We start from the raw sequence: 21,409 nt of genomic DNA on the forward strand, positions 1-21,409 counted from the left end.
CAATGTAAAATCCCCAAATCTTAAAGGTTATATAGTTTATTATCCAAGGCACTAAGTAATAGGCTACTCAAATAATCCATGTGTTAAATAGATTTAGGCCTATAACTTTGCTACTGGCCACAGATTAAAGAGGACTTTTGGAGAGATATGTACCCTTTGATAAGAAACTCTCTCGTTGTCATGTTGGATTAAAGCTACTTGATTTTTTTAGGAAGGTGATTTTATAGCGACAAGGTCTAGTGACGTTAATACTACAGCCAATCCGATTCCTCCAATCGCTGAAGTTCATTGTCGACTGTGTCGCTCTTCTTGTCAGCAGCAGTAGCGCGAGAAGCCGGAGTCAGTAGTTCAAAGGGCAAGGATCATCACTAATATCCACCGATGGAAATCTTTTACGCGCTGTGTAGTTTGAGGTAAGTTTTGGGATTCAACACAATACATTCGCATACAGATTGTTAAAACCTCCACGCGCGCCTGTTACATCGCAACAAAATGCTTCATCTGGTCGCCGGACTCATATGCGTCTATGCACTGACGTGTGTAAAAGTTGTCTATGGACAAAATGAAAAAGGTGAGCGTTTTCTATGTACTGTTGTCCCCATTGACAAGGATACAAGTTGCCCCGTGCAGTCTCTGCCTGTTCAAAGCTCATCGGTTCAAGAGGAGGAACTGAGAAACACGGTCATGCAACTTCGCGAGACAATTTTACAACAGAAGGAGACAATTGTCAACCAGTTAGGAACGATTAAAGAGCTGACGTCTAAACTGTCACGATGCGAGTCTGACTCCGAGACATTTAGGAAACTGAATAAGGACACAATGGATGATGTGCCTAAAGATGACACCATTGACGTTCTTGGAAAGATCATGCAGGGTCTGAAGGATCGACTGGAAAACTTAGAGGTAAGAAAGACATTATTTCAGATAAGTTTGACGCTTTGAAGTGTTCTACATGTGTAAGTAAACAGATTACATGACTAAAAACAGTTGTGCTGGATGTTTCTCTGCCACGACTATTTTGGTAATTACGCGGAGGCGTTAAAGATTTACAGGGATTATCTCATTAGTTAGTACGTCTCTAACTCTTAACCACAAATGGCAAAGTTACTTATGATGCCCCAAGCGACAAAACGTCTGGAATGTGTCAGCGCCACTTAAATGTCAGGTGTTAATCTGTCTGTGTGAAATGATGGATTGCATTGCATGATGCATCCTGTATTTTTCTTTCTTCCCATCTGGCACTGAATGAGTTTTTGTTAACAAACTAGTTTGTGGAAGTTAATTTAGTTAGTGTTTTAGGGTTAATTGCTTAAATGAATAGTTCACCCAAAAATGAAAATGCTGTCATCACCCTCAAGTTGTTCCAAACCTGTATGAATTTCTTTGTTCTGCTGAACACAAAAGAAGATACTTTCAAGAATGTTGGTAGCCAAACAGTTGATGGACCCCATTGACTTCCATAGTATTTTTTCCCTACTATGGAAGTCAATGGGGCCCATCAACCGTTTAGTTCCCTATATTCTTCAACATATATTTGTTTGTGTTCAGCAGAAGAAAGAAATTCATACAGGTTTGGAACAACTTGAGGGTTATGGTATTAATGGTTACATATAAATTAACTGGTTTTATTCAAGTTATTAAAAATGTTATTTATCATCACTGAACCAACATATAATTAACCAAGATTAATTTATATCAACAAAGCTAATGAAATCAGGTAGAAGTAGCTCTTTAAGGTAGCAATTGCAGAGCAGGTTAGCTCTTTTTAGAGTGTGCCTGTGTCATTAAAAAATCCTTAACCATACAGATAAATACTCACGACACCTAACAATTATTTTTTGTGTATTCACCTGAAATGTATCTATATGTTTTTATTGTTTATTTTTATTTATCCTGTGGCGTATCTTCAATAATACATTCTTGGCTTTTCAGAGATGCTACAAATGTAAAGGGTTTGGCCATGAAAACATCTTACTGTTTAAAAAAAAATGAAAAGAGGAATATTAGTTGAGCTCTTTTGTAATTATCATTAGCATTTAAATGATTTTAAGAAAAAAAAATTAGTGAGATTACAAAGCAGAATATGATATTTTTTTCAAGAATGACATTGCTTTCTTTGACTTCTTAGAATCAGTACAAATATTTTCAGGTGTTAAAGAAGAAGCTTGAAACCTAAAATTGATTTGTGAATGGAAAAATATTATCATCTTCTTGAAAAAAATACTTGCAAAAAAAGAGAGAACTGGATTATGTTTTAGGCCTACTTTGTAATATTCTTAGTTCAGAATGGAATAGGTTCTATCAAGCTAAGAAAAAGCCTTTGTTCAATTCTGTCAGCTATGTTTAGGAATCCAATGCTTGTCGTTTTTTGTCATTTCTTTCCAAAGCAACAGCAAATGCGAGCCAATGTCTCTGGTGCCTCCTTCCCTAATGAGCTGAGAAATCTACTGCAGCGTAGACTGGAGGACCTGGAGAATCAACTGCTGAAGAAGGTCAATGAGCTAGAGGAAGAGAAGTCCCAGCTATATAATGAGACAGTCGCTCATCGGCAGCGCACGGACAGTACCCTCAACTCTCTCATGAATAGGATCTCTGAACTAGAGAAAGGTCTGCTTCTAGTTATTCTTCTTTCCAAAATACAGGAGACTGAAAAGTGTTGTAACATTTTATTTAGAATGTTTGTAACTGTGTAGCACTATGTGCTTCAAAATTGGCTAAAATATTCCCATATTTGTCAGAGCTGAGCCTTGTGGGCATATATCTGGTGATCAGAGTTCTATTCCCAGGTTGAGTTCCAGTGCTCCATGCTTTCCTGTCTGATCCTCGACTACACTGTCCTATCCGATATATACACCAATCAGGCATAAGTAACATTATGACAGGTGAAGTGAATAACACCGATTATCTCTTCATCATGGCACCTGTTAGTGGGGGGGGGGGGGGGGGGTAGTGGGGGGGTATATTAGGCAGAAAGTAAACATTTTGTCCTCAAAGTTGATGTGTTAGAAGCAGGAAAAATGGGGAAGCATAAGGTTTTTATCGAGTTTGACAAGGGCCAAATTGTGATGGCTAAACGACTGGGTCAGAGCATCTCCAAAACTGCCGCTCTTGTGGGGTGTGCCCAGTCTGCAGTGGTCATTATCTATCAAAAGTGGTCCAAGGAAGGAACAGTGGTGAACCGGCGACAGGGTCAATGATGCACGTGGGGAGCGAAGGCTGGCCAGTGTGGTCCGATCAAACAGGCGAGCTACTGTAGCTCAAATTGCTCAAGAAATGAATGCTGGTTCTGATAGAAAGGAGTCAGAATACACAGTGCATCACAGTTTGTTATGTATAGGGCTGCATAGCCGTAGACCAGTCAGGGTGCCCATGCTGACCCCTATCCACCGCCGAAAGGGTGAACAGTGGGCATGGAGCCAGGGCCGTTTCTAGCCATTTTGACGCCCTAGGCAAAAACCTTATTGGCACCCCCCAGCCAAATCTTAAAAAGCAACATGGTATAACTGGTATTAATTTTAATCCTTATTAACAAATACATACATACATACCATTTTGGAACTGTAATCCTTATTAACAAATATATACAAATACAATTTGGAAACTACGTATAAAAGCTGTTCCAGTCACATGAAAGTAACAAGAATAAATATGGATTCAGTGTGGTCTTTGTTTCTCATTGACGCTTGAACTTCCCCTTTAAATAACGCAACGCTATGCCCTGTAGACACTATTAGAACTGCATGAAGCGATTCAGCTTTCAACACCATCCGTAAAGATGCATTAAATTCGACAAAGCAGTTTAATAAAGGATAATAAATATTGTGAATTAGCACATTTTATTATACTATTTTTTAATTAGCCGTTGAAGTTTTATATGGGACAATTACACACTGATCATTAAACAATGCATTAGCGCAAAAACACACACCTTTTGGAGGTGTAAGTAAGAGAAGAAAGCTTAATAGAGTCTAAATATAATGATATCATGAAATGCTAAAGTGAGTGAGGTTAGCCTACATCTTGCCTCTATAATACACACCGAGCAATATTACACTATCTGCCCATTTCACAGCGTGATTTCTCGACTGCCACAAATACGGCCCTAACAAAATACAGATTTGTGCACTTTTTATTGTACCTGTTTTTTTAATTGGCCTTTGAATTTAGCCTTATTGTGTTGTTAAAAAAAGCGTTACCTTGCCAAAGCTTTGACCGAGCTCTTTGATCAAATGGTGTTGAGCGCTCTATATGCAAACTTTACATGCAACATTCAGACAGTAATTGACAGTACTCTGATCCAATAGTGTTAGGGCAGGGGTAGGCAAGTTCAGTCCTAGAGAGCCGCTGTCCTGCAGATTTTAGTTCCAACCCTAATCAAACACACCTGAACAAGCTCATCAGTGTCTTCAGGATTACTAAAGCTACAGACAGGTGAGGGTTTTTCAGGGTTGGAGTCAAACTCTGCAGGACAGCGGCTCTCTAGGACCGAACTTGCCTACCCCTGTGTTAGGGGAACCAGTGGGGGTGGCAATCATATTTCAGGGTGGCCTTGACACCCTTTACACACTCCCCTGATATGCGTCCATTGCCGCCCCTTTAGCTGATGGCGCCCTAGGCGACCGCCTAGTTCTCCTATGCCTAAAAACGGCCCTGCATGGAGCAATGGAAGAAGGTGGCCTGGTCTGATGAATCACGTTTTCTTTTACATCACGTGGATGGCCGGGTGCGTGTGTGTTTCGCTTACCTGAGGAACACATGGCCCAAGGATGCACTATGGGAAGAAGGCAGGGCGGCGGAGGCAGTGTGATGCTTTGGGAGGCTGATGGAAATGGTATTCCCTGGTGGCTGCCACAAAGCAAAAATGGTTCAGGAATGGTTTAAGAAACACAACAACGAGTTTGAGGTGTTGACTTGGCCTCCAAATTCCCCAGATCTCAATCCCATTGAGCATCTTTATTCGGATCCCCATTAGCTTCCACAAAGTGGTTGCTAATCTTCCTGGGGTTCCACACAGTCATACAAGACAAAAAACATACAAATAAAATAAAATACAATTACACTAATAAAATCATCAAACTATACATCTTAGCAGTAGCAGCGCATCAAACATACAACATATATCTACATATTTGTAAGCATATCTTTACAATGTCTTCTAAATACATGTGCTTTTACTCTTTCGTATGTTTATTGGAACCGCAACAGAACCTTGATAAAGCACAGTTTTTTTCATGAAATTTGTGGGATAGGCTGAACAAACAAGTCCGATCCATGAAGGCCCCACTTCGCAACTTACAGGACTTAAAGGATCTGCTGCTTACATCTTGGTGCCAGATACCACAGCACACCTTCAGGGGTCTAGCTGAGTCCATGCCTCGACGGGTCAGGGCTGTTTTGGCAGCAAAAGGGGGACCAACACAATATTAGGAACCTTCATAATGTTACGCCTGATCAGTGTATATATTCCCACATTATCTGCTATAGTGTTACAGTTTGCTTCTTGGTTTCCTCTACATTAAATTCTAGTCCTGATCTGTCCACATTATTTTTCTTAATGTTTGATTTGAAAGAGTTTGACCTGAGGGGATAATTAGGTTGTTTTGTGGTCCGTCAGCATATATCTGCATTATTCCAGAGATGATACAATCATAAATCACACTTTTTGGCTTTAGGTGGAGGTGGATTCAAATCACCAGAGAATTTCAAGATTTCTCTTCCTCTTCGCACAAATTACCTTTTTGGACAAGTAAAGAAAAGCCTACCAGAAATGTACGCCTTCACTGTCTGCATGTGGCTCAAGTCCGGTTCAAGCCCTGGCATTGGAACACCATTTTCCTACGGAGTGCCTGGACAGGCAAATGAGATCGTACTGATCGAATGGGGCCATAACCCCATAGAACTGCTCATCAATGACAAGGTAAAGAAACAATGTATTAAGAAAAGAAAGTTTGGAATTGAATGTTATGAGGACAATTGCAGTTTATTAATCATCATTTAATTATCAGCATAGATAAGTGTATAAGAAAATGTGTTTAGTAAAATAGAAATGCCTTTCATACTTCTTTACAATGAGTATCATTTGCTCATTCATCATTATTTTGTTTTCCTGTAAAACACAAAAGATTTTATATCGCCAAGCTCCAAAAAAAGAAAAAGCAGCATAAAAAGTATCATAAAAGTTGTCCATATGACTATATTATTCTGAAGCCAAATGAGCTTAGTTAAAAAAAGATTATTCAAATTAAAATAATATTTCAATGTTAATCGTTCTATTCACTGCAGTTTTGAAATCCCATTCCCAATTGTGTAAAAATATACCGTCTAAGATGTGTTGCACAAGGAGGTCACGTGACCTGGGAACGTGACATGGAAAGTTTTAAAAGCACTACTGAGCGTAGAGGAAGATTATAAGTGTACAATGACTTAAAGGGATAGTTCACCGTCATCGTCATCATTTACTCACCCTATTGGCATCGCCCTGTATGACTTTCTTTCTTCTGTAAAACATTTTAAAAATATTTTGAAAAAATTGATAAAAACCAAAAAGGTCTGGTTGCAAACAGTCTTCAAAATATATTTTGGTCCCACTTTATATTAGGTGGCCTTAACTACTATGCACTTACATAAAAAAATTGTGCTCAAATTGTATTGCAAAACATTTTTGGTGATTTTGAGGTGGGATAGGGGTAAAGTAAGGGACAGGTGTGGTGGTATGGGTAAGTTTAAGGCTAGGGTTAGGTGTAAGGGAAGTGTCAACAGTGTAATTATAAATGTAACTAATTACAGGTGTAATTACATGCAGGTAATTTTTTTAATGTAAGAACATGTATGTACACAATAAGTGCATTGTAACAAATGATTAATTTAAATGTTAGTACATAGTAGTTAAGGCCACCCAATATAAAGTGAGTCTGTATTTTTTGTGTTCTGCAGAAGAACGACATAAGTTTAGTAAATGATGACAGATCTCGGCAGTATAAATCACCATCCATTTCCCTTGTGTGGAAAACTTAAGATTTCACTTTGTGTTTAATGAAAGAAAGAAAATAATATTGATAAACTATGTTTTAATACCTCTTGTTGTCAAATAGGTGACGCAACTACCTCTATCACTGAGCGATGGGAGGTGGCACCATGTCTGCATCACTTGGACTACCAGGGATGGGCTTTGGGAAGCCTACCAGGATGGCCAAAGATTGGGTTCAGGCGACAATCTGGCCCCCTGGCACCCTATCAAGCCCGGAGGAGTCCTCATCTTGGGCCAAGAGCAGGTGAGAACAGAAGCAGAGCTGATACAGCAGTTTCTGCTGCAATCCCAGACACAGTCACACTGTAACTGTAATATTATGCCATCCCTGCACAATAGTGTTACTGACTCATGAAATTTACATTTTAAATAAAACTTGACCTCAGACAGCAAACAATGTCGTAGAGTTAGCATGCACATGCTCTAAGAGTGAATAAAAGGGGATATTGTTGTTGTCTTAACGAGGCCTGTCGTTTATGGCCTCAACAGGATGTAGTAGGGGGTCGCTTTGATGCCACCCAGGCCTTTGTGGGGGAGCTGAGCCACTTTAACATCTGGGATCGGGTCCTGCGCTCAACGGATATCATTGCCATGTCAAACTGCTCTTCCTACATCCCTGGGAATGTGGTGGCCTGGACAGATAGTAACATTGAGGTGTTTGGTGGAGCCTCAAAGTGGCCGCTGGAGCTATGTGAAGACCGGCTATTTGACAATTAAAAGTGTTTGTGGACAATAGCGAGCGATATGATATCCTTTTCATCCTCAAAAAAGATTTATCTTCATCACTCAAAACAAGAAGTAGCAAAGTTTTTAAAAAAAATCAACCTAACTATATCAACAATATATAAATATTCTTGGACAGATTACAACATACAGATAAATGTAACCTTTCAGTTGACATATTTGAGGCTAAAGGATATTGGCATTACAGAAAGTATTGTATCAGATGGTACTACTCTGATAACTACCATGTAACTGAATGATCATTATGTACTATGTATTTACATGATACTCCATGGTACATTACCATGTCACCTTGTCGGTGTACAGAAAAGTACACACACACACATGCTTATCCTGTTATATAGCTGCGTTCATGGCATGTTGGAATTACTGGAATTACGAGATAACAACTTTCTTGTAGAACTTGTAGTTGCAACTCGTAAACTATGATTTTTAAAACTCATCATGTGGAAGCACTCAAAATGGCAGCTGCTTTAGCAGCAAAATGTTACTAAGCAGTTATTTTGTAATATTTCTGTTTAATAATTCCTATAATTGACTGTTAATATCTAAATAATGCAAGAATAATCTGTAAATAAAGACAAACGAAAAACATACAAGACAGTTTAATGTAGCTAGCACAGCGTTAGCATAGAATAACTATCTAATGCCCTGCTAAATAAACTATACGTTTAATAAGGCATTTGCATTACTTGTTGTATTAGGTTTTTGACGATTGATTACTAAAATTACACATTCTTTTTGCCGTTAATAGTGCTGCCACAGAAAAACATAATCCTGAGTTTGAGGACATAAACAGCTCAAAGTAGAACGTTCGTGGTTATCATCTAGTAATTGTGACATGGCATGAACACAGCAAATGCTTTCACATTTTATATAGTAAAGGGAGTTCTCACATCTTTCCATGTCCTCTTTGAGTTTGCATAGTTGCCCTTAAGGAGCCTAAGTCACAAAAGTCATTACATAGCTGTTTTTGATTTGAAGAACAAGGCCACATAAGGAAGATTTTGTACTGTACAAGTCAAAAGTCTAAAATTTGGTGACTTTGGTGAGGGAGATCACTTTTAAAGTAGGCACCTTTAGCCTGTTTAGCATTAGCGCAACCCATCAGAGCAAAAAATGTGGTTAAAGCGCCATCAATCTTTTTAAAACCTGTCACAGGTTCTTATAAACACATATCTATATTTAAAAGAGTGAATTACCCATGGAAGATTATAAATGCTTTAACTGTCAGATATTTTGAAGACAATGAATGAACTGTGAATTATGTTGCAAGGCCCGTTTCTTTGAATATATGATCATATTTTTATACCCTGCTTTTATATCAGATATGTAATTTAGTGTTGTTTTGTTTGTTATGCAATGTCAAGATACCCATATTTTGTTTAATGAAAAGCCTTTTTTGTTTACTGTGCCAATTATTCAAGGTTTGCTCGACACTGCTAACCTGTAATTGCCAATGAAAAATAAAGTTAGCATTGAAATCTTTTTGTTCTTCTGCAATATTTTCTATTATGGTTTAGTCTGTTTTTTCAGCACCAATAATAATAAATATAATAGTGTAATAGGCAGTAACTTTCTTACAGATATTGTTCATTTGCCCTGCTTGTTTGTGGAAAGGGTAAATTTGTTTTAAGTTTTTTTTTAACCAAATTTACCCAAAAATACTGTAGAAAAGTACTATAATGAGATATAACTATTTTCTGAATGTAACCTCAGTAGATATAACTGTGGTTGAGGTCAAAATGTGGAAAGAGAGCATGTAATCACACTGTTCTGATGGACAGGTGGCTCAGAGGGCATTAGCCTGTCTTAAGGGATGAGATCAGTCCCAAGCCAAAGCTTGTGTCACAGAGGGACATTTCACAAGACTGCACAAACAAAACTATTTAAAAAAAAGAAAATGACCTTTAGAGAGGTGGACATAACAATAAAAGTGGTGGGTGGTGTTAGAGGTCAGCGCATACAATATTTAGCCGGGGATGTTGAGAAGGTCTCTGGGTTCTATAAAACAGCTGCATCAGTGACCTTCACCAAGGGAGAGAAAATCTCCAGCTTCCTCACAGCTCACATCCCTGAGATAATTAACATTTAAAGATTTTTTTATACTCATGCTCTGCCAAATGCATTTCAGTCACACATCAACATTATGAGCTTTGAAGGGAAAGTAGATAATGGATTATACTGGCTGTGTGATTTAGAATTGGCAAAACAGCATTAATCTGAGTAAGGGAGAGTGATGCATTTAGTATTTGTTCAGATTTATAAACACATAATTTGATCATTTAAAACATTACTGCTAAAAGTATAATAATAATTTCAAAAGATTATGAATGTTTTTTTTTCATGAGGCACAGTTTATTGTTGTCACTATAAGAATAACATAAATGGACACTGTTTATTGAATTTAATTATAGGTCTCAAAGTTGCAGCTGTTTAAAACCTAATTCAATCAAACATTATTAACAATACAAAACAATTAATGTTAGAAGCACCTTAATTAAAAAAAAAAAAAAAGTAAAATCAAAGGTTTGAATTTATTGATTTGAGTTTATTATCTCCAATAGCTAGATCTATTACAAAAGCATTACAAAATGGTCTAATTTCCTAAAATACAGCATACCTAGATAATTACACTCTTGTTCAAATAAAAAAAAGAAATTAATACTTATATTCAGCAAAGATGCATTAAATTGATCAAAAGTGAAAGACATTTATAATGTTACAAAATATTCAATATTTCTTTCTATTACTTTCTATTAATCAGACAATCCTGAAAAAAAAAAAATCTGTTTCAACCTTTTTAACAAAACAGCATACTAGAATGATTTTTGAAGGATCATGTGACACTAAAGACTGAAGGAAGAATGGCTGCTGAAAATTCAGCGTTGCCATCACAGGAATAAATTACATTTTAAAATATTGAAAAGTTATTTAAAATAGTATATGAGTGCTTTCAATGTATTACTGTATTACTGTATTCCAATAAATAAAGCCTTTGTGAACATCTTCTTTCAAAAATATTAAAAAATCTTACTGACCCTAAACTTTTGAACGGTAGTGTAAGTTATGATAAATCAGTGTGTAGGTGACAGGTTGTATTTGAATTGGTTGACTGTTTCCTAAACGGAGACAAATCTTTGCTAAACTTTTGTAAAGAAACATATTCAAGTCCTTCCACATACATATGACTCCCGTAACACTTCCAAGGGCAAGAATAATGCCTCAGCTACTTTTGAGTTGAAGGGCACGGTTATTACTAGATGTATGATGCATAGCTCATCTGTAGCCTTTGACCTAGAGAGGTATTTTGCAGTCCCTTGTGGAGCTGTAATTCTTGTCTTCCTGGTACCTCACAGTGCAGATGGCAAATGTCATTGATCATCACAGCAGGAATATACAGGTCAGACCCATTCATTTCAACAGAAAGAGCTCTAGGTCTTATACAAGGAAACTCTCCCTCATAATCACTCGCAAAGAAATATGATCGTGCTATACAGCGGTGTGTTGGGTACATTTGGGTCAGGTTTAAAATTGTAACAATATTCCAAGGCAAGCTTGTTGAACTGCATGCAATCCCTCTAACCTCATGTACTTTCCTACTTTAAAAGGTTCATCACCAGTGTCAACATCCATTAGGATCTCGAGGAGTTTTACATTAACAAATGGAACCTTCATAAAGTGAAACCTTGAAACCCACTCAAGTATGAACTAAAAGAGCAGAGAAAACAGGAAGGAGAATTAGTGAGTTGAGTTCGCATAGACACAGAAGAGTGATTCAGACGAAAAGCTTTCATGGATTCTGTATTGTGTCGATTCATAGGATGGTGAGTCTATAACTACCTTTCTCTTAGCTTCAAATGTAAATAGATGTATTGAAAGGAATACTTCAAGTGTAATGTTGACCGAGGGGGGTCACAGTGAGACTAACAGGGTTGGGTGTTGTGGGAAGCCCCTGGCTGATGAAGAAGGGGTAGGGCTTCATTTGTCTTAGAAGCAGGAGAATTACCCCATTAAAGGGATGGTTGCATCCTTGACACGCAGCTCGATGTCTGTGAAGGAGAGATAATTCATATCTGCCACCTGCACAGACAAAAAGAGAAAAAATACACTTATTATATTTGCTAACGACAACTAAATCTACTTTCAGAGCATATATACTGTATATAATCTGATATAAAAATCTTATAATTAAACTGTCACTCTGCTGTTTTGGCTGTGCTCACTGTCACTTTTTATTTCCTGACCTGCATAACAAAAAACTTTATTGGAAAATTATAAAATAATAATAAAAATAAAATAAAAATATGATTATATATATATTTTTTAAATATGAAAATATGATTCTTATTAAATGAGTTCTAATGAAAAGTGTAAATTAGATTTTTTTCCCTGGCAGTTGCATAAACAGACACTATGTTAAGACTGTGTCTTGCACTCTTAAAAATAAAGGTTCTTTATTGCCAACAATGGTTCTACAAAAAAATACTTAATTTCCAAGGAACCTTTCCATTGCACGAAAGGTTCTTTATAGAGGAAAGAGGTTCTTTAGAATATGAAAATGATCTATTCTTTTAAGAACTAGTCTGAACAACTAGAAGTTAGTCAAGGGTGTTGACTGTCTTAATTATTTCTTAACATTTATTTAAACTAATTAGGTAATAGAGAAAAACAACAACTATTTAATCTAACCTTTTAAACTACATCAATGTATAAATATTCTTTCAAATCTCCTAGGGGACAGAAATGTTTAAAATGCTTTAAAATAAATATTTAACTCAAAAATAAATATATTTAAAATAAATATTTACTTTACTTACTTTTAAGACAATACATTATACTACTTCACCTCCATAAAAGAAAGGAAGAAGCATGGACTTGTTACTTGAAGGATACAAGCAGGATACAGATATTCAAAAGCATCTTCTAACAAAAGCTTAAATATTTTGTGGTACATGTCATCCTCTAGTGGACAAACCTGAATGTTACACTTAAAAGGATAGTTCATCCAAAAATGAAATTCTGTCATCATTTACTCACCCTCATGTTGTTCCAAACCTGCATTCATTTCTTTGTTCTTCTGAACACACAGGAATATATTTTTGTAAGAAACTTTGTAACCAGGCCGGTTTGGGACACTATGGAAAAATACTATGGAAGTCAATGGTGCCCCAGCACTGTTCAGTTTCCCACATTCTTTAAAATATCTCCCTTTGTGTTCAACAGAACAAAGAAATTCATTCAGGATTGGAACAACCTAAGGGTGAGTAGACTATGACAGAATTTTCTTTTTTGGGTGAACTATCCCTTTAGTTAAATCTATTTCTATAAAAACATCTTTGCTTTATTAGGACTCCCTTGAAAATGAGATGATGCTTCTCAAGGGGTTTATCCTAAAGAATACATTTGTTACATTATTCTCTGTTCTTATTCTCTTTCCTGATGTGAATCACTCACCGGTGCTTTAGATATGAGGGATTGCTGCTTTGGACGACATACGGAGACAGAGATGAATATGAGGGTAGCAACAATCACTGCAGCGCAGGGCAAAATGAAGATAAGACTCACATCTGAGGGGAAAATATATTTACATGTGAGATTGAATGTATAACACAAAAATATAGCATACAATGATTAGCGGTAAATGGAACCAGATGGCTGAGTCACAGCCTATTCAGCCAACATCATAGTCAATAGTGATATTACTTTTATACAGCAAACTGTCAAATAATCATGAAGCTAATATTTTGTAACTTACATTTTAGACACAATATAAGTTCTAAACAAAGTTAAAGAATTTGACTCAGAATGAACATGTTTCCAACCAACACAAGCGTTTCAAAACTGAATGAATCAGTGTTATTCAATGATCCAATCATAAAACCGGATGTGCGTTCACGCCATGTCGGAATTACCTTAATTACGAGATTGTCAAATGCATTCACGTCCTCGTAAAACTTGTAATTACAACTTGTAAACTCAGAATTTTCGGAGAGCTCTGACTTGTTGTACCACATGCATGACTATACCACATGACCTCAGCAGATTCATTGGCTGCATCCGAAATCATAAGCAGCTTACTTTTTGTCTCGCTACCATGACTTTGTAGGCAGCGTTTGTGCATACAGGTAGGCCTACATCACAAAACTGATATTGGACAGACTTCTGAGGAACCGTAAGGGTTTAATGATCTACAGCAAAATACAGTGATAATAGAAAACACAGGATTGTGGGATATCAAGCTGTCACAAACTCATCCTCTATGTCAGCACCAGATTCCTCAGCTCATACCTCTCATTCCCAGTCCCTGGAATATGAACCACATGCCCCTGTCATTGAGAACTCCCATATAACCTGTGTACACCGTGGTTCTATTGTCTTGTCTGATCACGTTTACAAGTGTCTGACTTACGCCGAGTTCACACTGCCCGATTTTAGCCCCGATTTTGAGTCGCGGACAGGTTTTACGAAATCCCCGACAAAATGCCTGAAATCATAGGCAACCCGCAGTGTGAATTATCAAAGACGCGATCAGAGAGAATCTGTATGAAATGTGTTCCGAGTGAAAATTTCATTGGCGATGAGAGAGCAAGATACAGCTGCAAGAAGCAGCTGCAGCTGCTTTCTACTTCAATGCTCACTCCTGTTTGAAATGCAGCCGCAGCGATTAACCACCGACAGAGCAAAGATCACATACATTATCTCTCTGCTGTTTGGCCGTGTGTTGCAGTGGGCGAAAACCTTATGGGATCAAGCTAATCCAATCGCACGCTCCCTCTATGCATTCATGACTCATTTCAGGGAAGTTTTTGGTCAGTCAGCTAACAAGATCTCAGTGCATTACCAACTATACAAACTTTGTCAAGGTAAATCTTCTGAGTATGCCCAGAAATTCCATACCCTTGCAGTGGCAAGTGGATGGAATGAAGCTGCACTTATCATCGATTTTACCATCAGACTTTCCCCCGCACTGCGGCTGCAACTCACTATATGATGTTTTATTAACAAAGTTCAGGAGGAACACATTGAAATGATCTATCCAATCATCACGTCATTCCAACCAGCAGTCAGCAATCTGTAATCAACATGTCTACCCAATCAGCATGAGTGGAGACTTATATAAATATACTGTCAACTCACCTATGTTCCTCGACAGTTTTCAGCATCCCTCCACCACCTTGTCTCCTCACACTCACCTGGTTACTTTCCTATCCAGAAATACGGGGGGAGTACTCTGGGTTCGGGCCAAGATACCGAGCTCGGAGCCCTCTCCTCGGACAGCACACCAAATACACATACTACTTTACTCTATCCAACTTATTTGTAAGTGTGAACTCGTGAATTACAATGACGTCATCTGTCTTGAGAATCTCATTCAGCGATCCATTCGCATCTTACAATGCACGAATGCCTATTATTCGCCCAGCAATCCCCGCCAGAATTCTCAGGCCAGTCACCACCAGCACCAGCCACTGAACCCATGCAAATCGATTCCTTCCACCTATCACAATCTGAATGTCAGCGTCACATCCAAAACCACCTGTGTTTGTATTGCAGAAAGGAATCTCCTACCTACCTCTACAGTCAGGCCCCCTCACAGTGAGTTCTGTCCAAATGCTGTCCAAATCCGGTTCAGCCATCTTAACCTCATGAAAATCCCCTGCCAACCTAACTGTCCATTCTATCATGGGCCTTGGAAAAGGCCTTATAACCCATTGTTCATAACCGCATAACCTACTTTAACTATTTGCATTGGCTGTACACACTATGAGTAGATTTCATTGATGATGCTGGATGATTAGAATGCTGACATCATCCTGGGACTGTGCCATCGACTTGCTGCTAGGTGCTCCTTTGCCCAAGGGAAAGATCTATCCACCGTCCATCCCAGAACAGAATCCCATATAGAGTATGTGGAGGAAGCTCTGCACCAGGGAAACATTCGTCCATCCACGTCTAGTTTCTTACTTGTTGCAAAAAAGGAGGGAGGTGTTCAGCCCTGCATCGATTACCGTGCCCTCAATCAACAAACCATTAAATATTAGTATCCACTTCCATTGGTTCCAGCAACGCTTAAGATGCTATAAGGTTCCCGCATTTTCACCTGCGTAGCTCGTCCAACCTAATCTGGATACAGAGGGGGAGATGAGTGGAAGACCACCTTCATCACATCAACTGGGCACTATGAATATCGGGTCATGCTGTATGGGCTAGCCAACTCACCCTCCGACCACCGTCTCCACATTACGCAGGTCCTTTAGAAGCTCAGAGAACAAAACCAGAGAACAGCTAGAAAATTGTGACTTTCACCACTCATCAATTCAGTTTCTAGGTTATATCATAGATGCTAACGGAGTGAAGATGGACCAGAGGACGGTGCAAGCAGTTGTAATGTCTGTTGTTTTGGTTTTGTTTCAAGTTCATGTTCACTGTCATATTTCCTGGTTTTTGTCATGTGTTCCTGTTTGTCATGTGATCCTGCCATCCTCCCTAGTCTCTTGTGTCATGTTGTCATTGGTTGTTTTAGTCATGTGTTCTTAGTTCAGTTCTGTCATTGGTTCATTTTCTTTATTGTTCACAGGTGTGTCTTTTTAGTCATTCGTCTTTGTGTATTTAGGCCCTCATGTTTGCCTTGTTCCCTTGTCGAGTATTGTTTCTTGTAAACCACTGTGGGTGAGTCTGTCATGGTCATGTTTATGTTAGTTTCTAGTCAAGTCTGTTCATAGTCAAGTCTTAGTTTTTTTAGTATATGTTCACTTGCTCAATAAAACTGCACTTGTGTTCATCACTTCAACTTGCCTCCAGTGGACTCTACGTTACAGAATACTAGACCATCTACACTCTTAAAAATAAAGGTTCTTTGGCAGTGTGTATGGTTCCATGAAGAACCGTTAATATCCAAAGAACCCTTCCATTGCACAAAAGGTACTTTATAGCGTAGAAAGGTTCTTTAGACTATAAAATGGTTAGAAAAAAATGGTTCTTTAAAGAACCTTTCACAAAACGGTTCTTCATGGAACCAAAAATGGTTCTTCTATGGCATCGCCTTGAAAACCCCTTTTTGGTTCTTCCTGGCACCTTTATTTTTAAGAGTGTACCATGAACCCAGCAGTTGACCTGCTTTGTTTACGCCTCGGGATTTGTTCCCTGGAGGATTATGTGGCAGACTTTTGTGCACTTTCAAACCTGGTGGACTTTAATGATGTGGCATTAAAGGACATTTTTCACCATGGACTTTCTGAAACCCTTCCGTTTAAATTACCTGGGGGGAAAATTAATTGGTCACTGGCAAAATACATTGGCCATGCCCTTCTGCTGAGTGGCTCTTCATTTACTGTGGGAACGGCGGATGAGGAGCCCTGCCAATCCACAGTACCCGCCACACCAGAGTGTCTCCATGCCCCCAATGACACGCCTGATTTTGTTCACGTCAGGCCTACCACACGTGATTTCATTCACGTTATGCCTGCCCTGCCACAGCCTGCCCACGTCCAGAGTCCAGCGACGCCACCTGTCCACGTCCAGAGTCCAGCGACGCCACCTGTCCACATCCAGAGCCAAGCGGAATCTCCTGTCCACGTCCAGAGCCAAGCGCCGTCTCCTGTCCACGTCCAAAGCCAAGCGACGTCTCCAGCCCATGACCAGGGTCCAGAGAGGGCTCCAGCCCATAACCAGCATCCAGAGAAGGCTCCAGCCACTGACCAGCATCCAGAGATGGCTCCAGCCACTGACCAGCGTCCAGCGACGGTTCCAGGTCCCACCCAAGAAAAATGTTGTGGCCCCCTGAACTGCCTGTATCGCCATGGCCGCCTGAACCGCCATGGTCCCCTGAACCTTCTCCACTGCCATGGCTTCATGCACTCCATGGCCCAGGTCCGCCCACGCTCCACGGCCCAGCTCCGCCCATCCCTCCCCCACGACCTCATCTGCTCCACCACCTTCCAGGACTTTGTTTTGTTTTGTTTTTGTTGGGCGTCGGGAGCCACCCTTAGAGGGGGGGAGGGGGGGGGGGATCTGTAATGTCCAGTGTTTTGGTTTTGTTTCATGTTCACTGTCATGTTTCCTGGTTTTTGTCATGTGTTCCTGTTTGTCTTGTGATCCTGCCATGTGCTCCATTGTCATGTAATTCCCTAGTCTCTTGTGTCATGTTGTCATTGGTTGTTTTAATCATGTGTTCTTAGTTCAGTTCTGTCATTGGTTCATTGTCTTTAATGTTCACAGGTGTGTCATGTTAGTCATTAGTCTTTGAGTATTTCAAGCCCTCATGGTTGGTGAGTCTGTCATGGTCATGGTCATGTTTATGTTAGTTTCTAGTCAAGGCTGTTCATAGTCAAGTCTTAGTTTATTTAGTATCTGTTCACTTTCTGAATAAAACTGCACTTGGGTTCATCACTTCAACTTGCCTCCAGTGGACTCTTTGTTACAGCAGCTAAAGATTGGTCACTACCCACTACCGTCCAAGAGTTACAAAGATTCCTTGGATTTGCCAACTTCTATCGCCGGTTCATCTCCAACTTCAGCCAGATAACCTCTCCATTAACTTCCATGCTCCACCATAAGCCCAATGATTCTCAAACGACTCAATGGATGAATCCGTCTCTCTAAATCTCTCCTTTCCACGAGCTACTCTGCTCAGATGGCTCAGTCTGTTGTGATTGGTCTACCAAGTACAGCACGTATTTTGGAAACAAACGGCCATTACCATAACTGAACTCCAGCTACGTCAGGAGGCTTCCAGTTCCTAAAGCTCATCGGCAGTACACACTGTAAAGACAGTAACGATGACGCCCATTGGAAGAACTAGTTATTCAACCCAAACCTTGAGCAGGACGTTTCTCTTGATGCTACTCAGTTTGAGGTACATTATGAGGTGTTTCACTGTAATTCCTCACAATCAACATTAACGTGTGTGTGTGTGTGTGTGTGTGTGTGTGTGTGTGTGTGTGTGTGTGTGTGTGTGTGTGTGTGTGTGTGTGTGTGTGTGTGTGTGTGTGTGTGTGTGTGTGTGTGTGTGTGTGTGTCTAATTTATTGCGGTGCACATGTGGGAACTGTATCAATAACAGTGCATACGTTAGCCCAGCTGATATAAACATTAACATTTGCAAAACAAATCTTGCTACATCCCTTATCTTTAATCAAAGTTGTAAGAATGACAGACATAATAATCCATAATCCATAATAGGGGCTCTTTAAGTAATTACAACTGAACTCTGATTTTCAGAGAGCTCCGACCACTGTACTAGGAGCTGTTCATGTCCTCAGACTCATAATTATGTGTTTCTAAGGCAACACCTATAAAGACTAAATTAATCTACAGCGGTCATGTGGTAAAAGTCATCGCTTTCAGTAAATGTAATTACAAGTTCTACGAGGACATAGACACATTTTACAAGTCAGAATCTCCTTAAGTCATTATTTACTCACTCTGCTGTTGTTTTAACGCTGTATGCCTTTCTTTGATGGACCACAAAAGGAGAATTTTTTTTAAATGTTCTTTTCGTTTATATTTTCTAGGCATTGTGCACAGCTGTGCAGAGAAGACCTACAGCCAAGATCAAGAATTTAATAAAATGTAGGTTTGTTTTTCACTAAACCCTATTGTATACCCCCAGAACACTTGGAATATAAGGCATCATTCTGTGATACTTTTGCTTCTTTTTCAAAAAGCTTGGTATAGCTGGACGCTATTCATTATATGGACAAGCACAAGCATGACATTTTTTTATTTTCCTTTTGTGGTCCATAAAAGAAAGAAGAGCATACAGCATTAGAACAACACCAGGGTGAGTAAATAATTTTCAATTTAGGGCTATCCCTTTAATTTTCAACCTGTTAAAAGTCATAAAACTTTCTTGAAAACCTGAATTGCAAAATGTTGTACTATTAGGTAATTCAGACATCTCCATGCTGAAGATGAATGAATCATGAATGAACAATCAGTGGCCTAAAGGTATATTCTGGAGACCATGCTGTTTTGCGTCATATGTGGTCAGACACAGTTTCCTGACGCAAACAGTGATTTTTTTTTTTAATGGTCATGCTCATTCACATGGCTCAGCTTTCCATGTATTAAAAGGGACAGTTCATCAGACAAAATATCTGTCATAATTATGTTTAATAATGTCCCTGGTCTTCATTCACTTTCATTGCATGCAAAGGAAAAGCTTGGTCATTATGCTAAATCATTTTGTGTTTGGAACAAGTCATAGAGGTTTGGAACGACATTAGGGTGAGAAAATGTCAATGATAACAGAATTTTCATTTGTGCCACAATATGTTCCAATTATGCCACAATATGACTATATAAACAATGATTTTCCACTTCCACAATGAATAAAAATGGTTGTAGATAATTGTATCATACTTACGGCTGCTCTGCACATAGATGTTGTAAGATGTCTGGAGGTTGCTGATATTATTTCTCACACTCAGGTCTAAGCAATGGGTTCCTACTGATGTGAAGGTGTAGTTCAGATTGAATATGTTCCTGTAGAGCCTGACTAAATTGCAGGAAGCTGGACTGGGTGTGTGGCAATCAGACAAAACTCTCCAGCACAGCCAAGCCGGAGGACTACACACATCACATGCAATAGAAAAAAATAATGATTGAGAATTAAAACACTATATGAATAAATTAACTGACTTTCCAAATATTATTATTGGTTTTTTTTTTACTTTCTTGAAGTACATTTTACCTTCCTCCAACTTGAATGGACAGACTGCTGCTTTCGTCCACATTATAAATTAAAGGTCCTCTCAATTCAATGCTCCTTATAGCATCTTCAAAACAAAAGAATCTTTGACATGTTAACCCCACTGGTACTATATAAATCAAATCAGAACACTGATGATAAGCGGAAATTATTATGCACCCACCTAACACAGTCAAATCTACAGAGTACAGCCCAGTCATTCTGGAATGTTGGGGTGGATTGGTTCCAATGCTCAATTTAAACGTGTAGTTCCCTGGTAAGGTGTAGTTATACTTCACAAAAGGCTCTGAGCCTTTACACACTTCCCTAAAAAACAAAGACAATGGTAAAGAAAACAATTTTGCAATTAAAATTTTATTGAAATTAACGACCAAATAATAATTACCCATTGCCCAAGTCCCATGTGTATATAAATGTGACAGAGTCCAGGTTATGTCTCGGGTCAGACAGCTCAAATGAAACCACGGTAGGTATGCAAGATGCCAGCTTCCCACTATCCCGCAAGTATGTTGAATTCCCTTCCATTTGATGAAAAATGATCTTTCCTTTGACATTTCCTATGGTGAAATAGAAACTATGTAACATCCAAACCTGCACCAGTGACAACCAAAAGTCAAAAGGGAAAAGAGGACTAGTCAGTTTACCAGATAACTGATGGGATAACTCAGGTATCCCAAAAGCAGAGGAAATAAGAGAGAGAAAAGTGTGAACCAGAACACTCCGGACCCTGATGGAAATCAGTTTACAGTTTAAAATATAAACATTCAACATAAATAAATGATTAGCCAAGATAATGTTTATCTATTACATAGAACTATAAGCTATATTTACCAGTTCATGTGGACTGCAAATCTGTACAGCTTGTGACTTGTGAGAGTATGACTGAGTCCTTCAAGCTTTTGTGTCTGTCACGCTGTTTGGTAA

At 38.9% G+C, this 21,409-nt stretch overlaps 2 protein-coding genes across 2 annotated transcripts; one reads left to right on the plus strand and one right to left on the minus strand.

Moving 5' to 3' along the window:
- Positions 1-287: 287 nt before the first annotated feature.
- nptx2b (neuronal pentraxin IIb) lies at positions 288-9,259 on the plus strand. The gene is made up of 5 exons (XM_079801070.1): positions 288-903; positions 2,388-2,607; positions 5,673-5,917; positions 7,092-7,271; positions 7,517-9,259. The coding sequence occupies exons 1-5, from the start codon at positions 493-495 to the stop codon at positions 7,742-7,744; spliced, it is 1,284 nt and encodes a 427-aa protein (XP_079657196.1). The 5' UTR covers positions 288-492; the 3' UTR covers positions 7,745-9,259.
- An 857-nt stretch (positions 9,260-10,116) lies between these two features.
- Positions 10,117-21,372, minus strand: tmem130 (transmembrane protein 130). The gene is made up of 8 exons (XM_079801071.1): positions 21,317-21,372; positions 21,130-21,212; positions 20,871-21,042; positions 20,649-20,791; positions 20,468-20,552; positions 20,141-20,343; positions 13,229-13,341; positions 10,117-11,854 (listed from the first exon to the last, which is right to left on the minus strand). The coding sequence occupies exons 1-8, from the start codon at positions 21,322-21,324 to the stop codon at positions 11,777-11,779; spliced, it is 885 nt and encodes a 294-aa protein (XP_079657197.1). The 5' UTR covers positions 21,325-21,372; the 3' UTR covers positions 10,117-11,776.
- Positions 21,373-21,409: the final 37 nt, after the last annotated feature.

Source organism: Gobio gobio (genome assembly GCF_949357685.1).
Source record: "Gobio gobio genome assembly, chromosome: 20".
NCBI classification, from domain to species: domain Eukaryota; kingdom Metazoa; phylum Chordata; class Actinopteri; order Cypriniformes; family Gobionidae; genus Gobio; species Gobio gobio.

Bases quoted from the DNA above. Each gene is read 5' to 3' on its own strand.
- nptx2b (XM_079801070.1), top strand. From the start codon at position 493: ATGCTTCATCTGGTCGCCGGACTCATATGCGTCTATGCACTGACGTGT. The intron at 904-2,387 runs GTAAGAAAGACA...TTCTTTCCAAAG, and splicing joins ATCGACTGGAAAACTTAGAG to CAACAGCAAATGCGAGCCAA. The intron at 2,608-5,672 runs GTCTGCTTCTAG...TTTTGGCTTTAG, and splicing joins GATCTCTGAACTAGAGAAAG to GTGGAGGTGGATTCAAATCA.
- tmem130 (XM_079801071.1), bottom strand. The intron at 21,043-21,129 runs GTAAACTGACTA...ATTTCACCATAG, and splicing joins GTTATCCCATCAGTTATCTG to GAAATGTCAAAGGAAAGATC. The intron at 20,553-20,648 runs GTGGGTGCATAA...TTTGTTTTGAAG, and splicing joins TGTAGATTTGACTGTGTTAG to ATGCTATAAGGAGCATTGAA.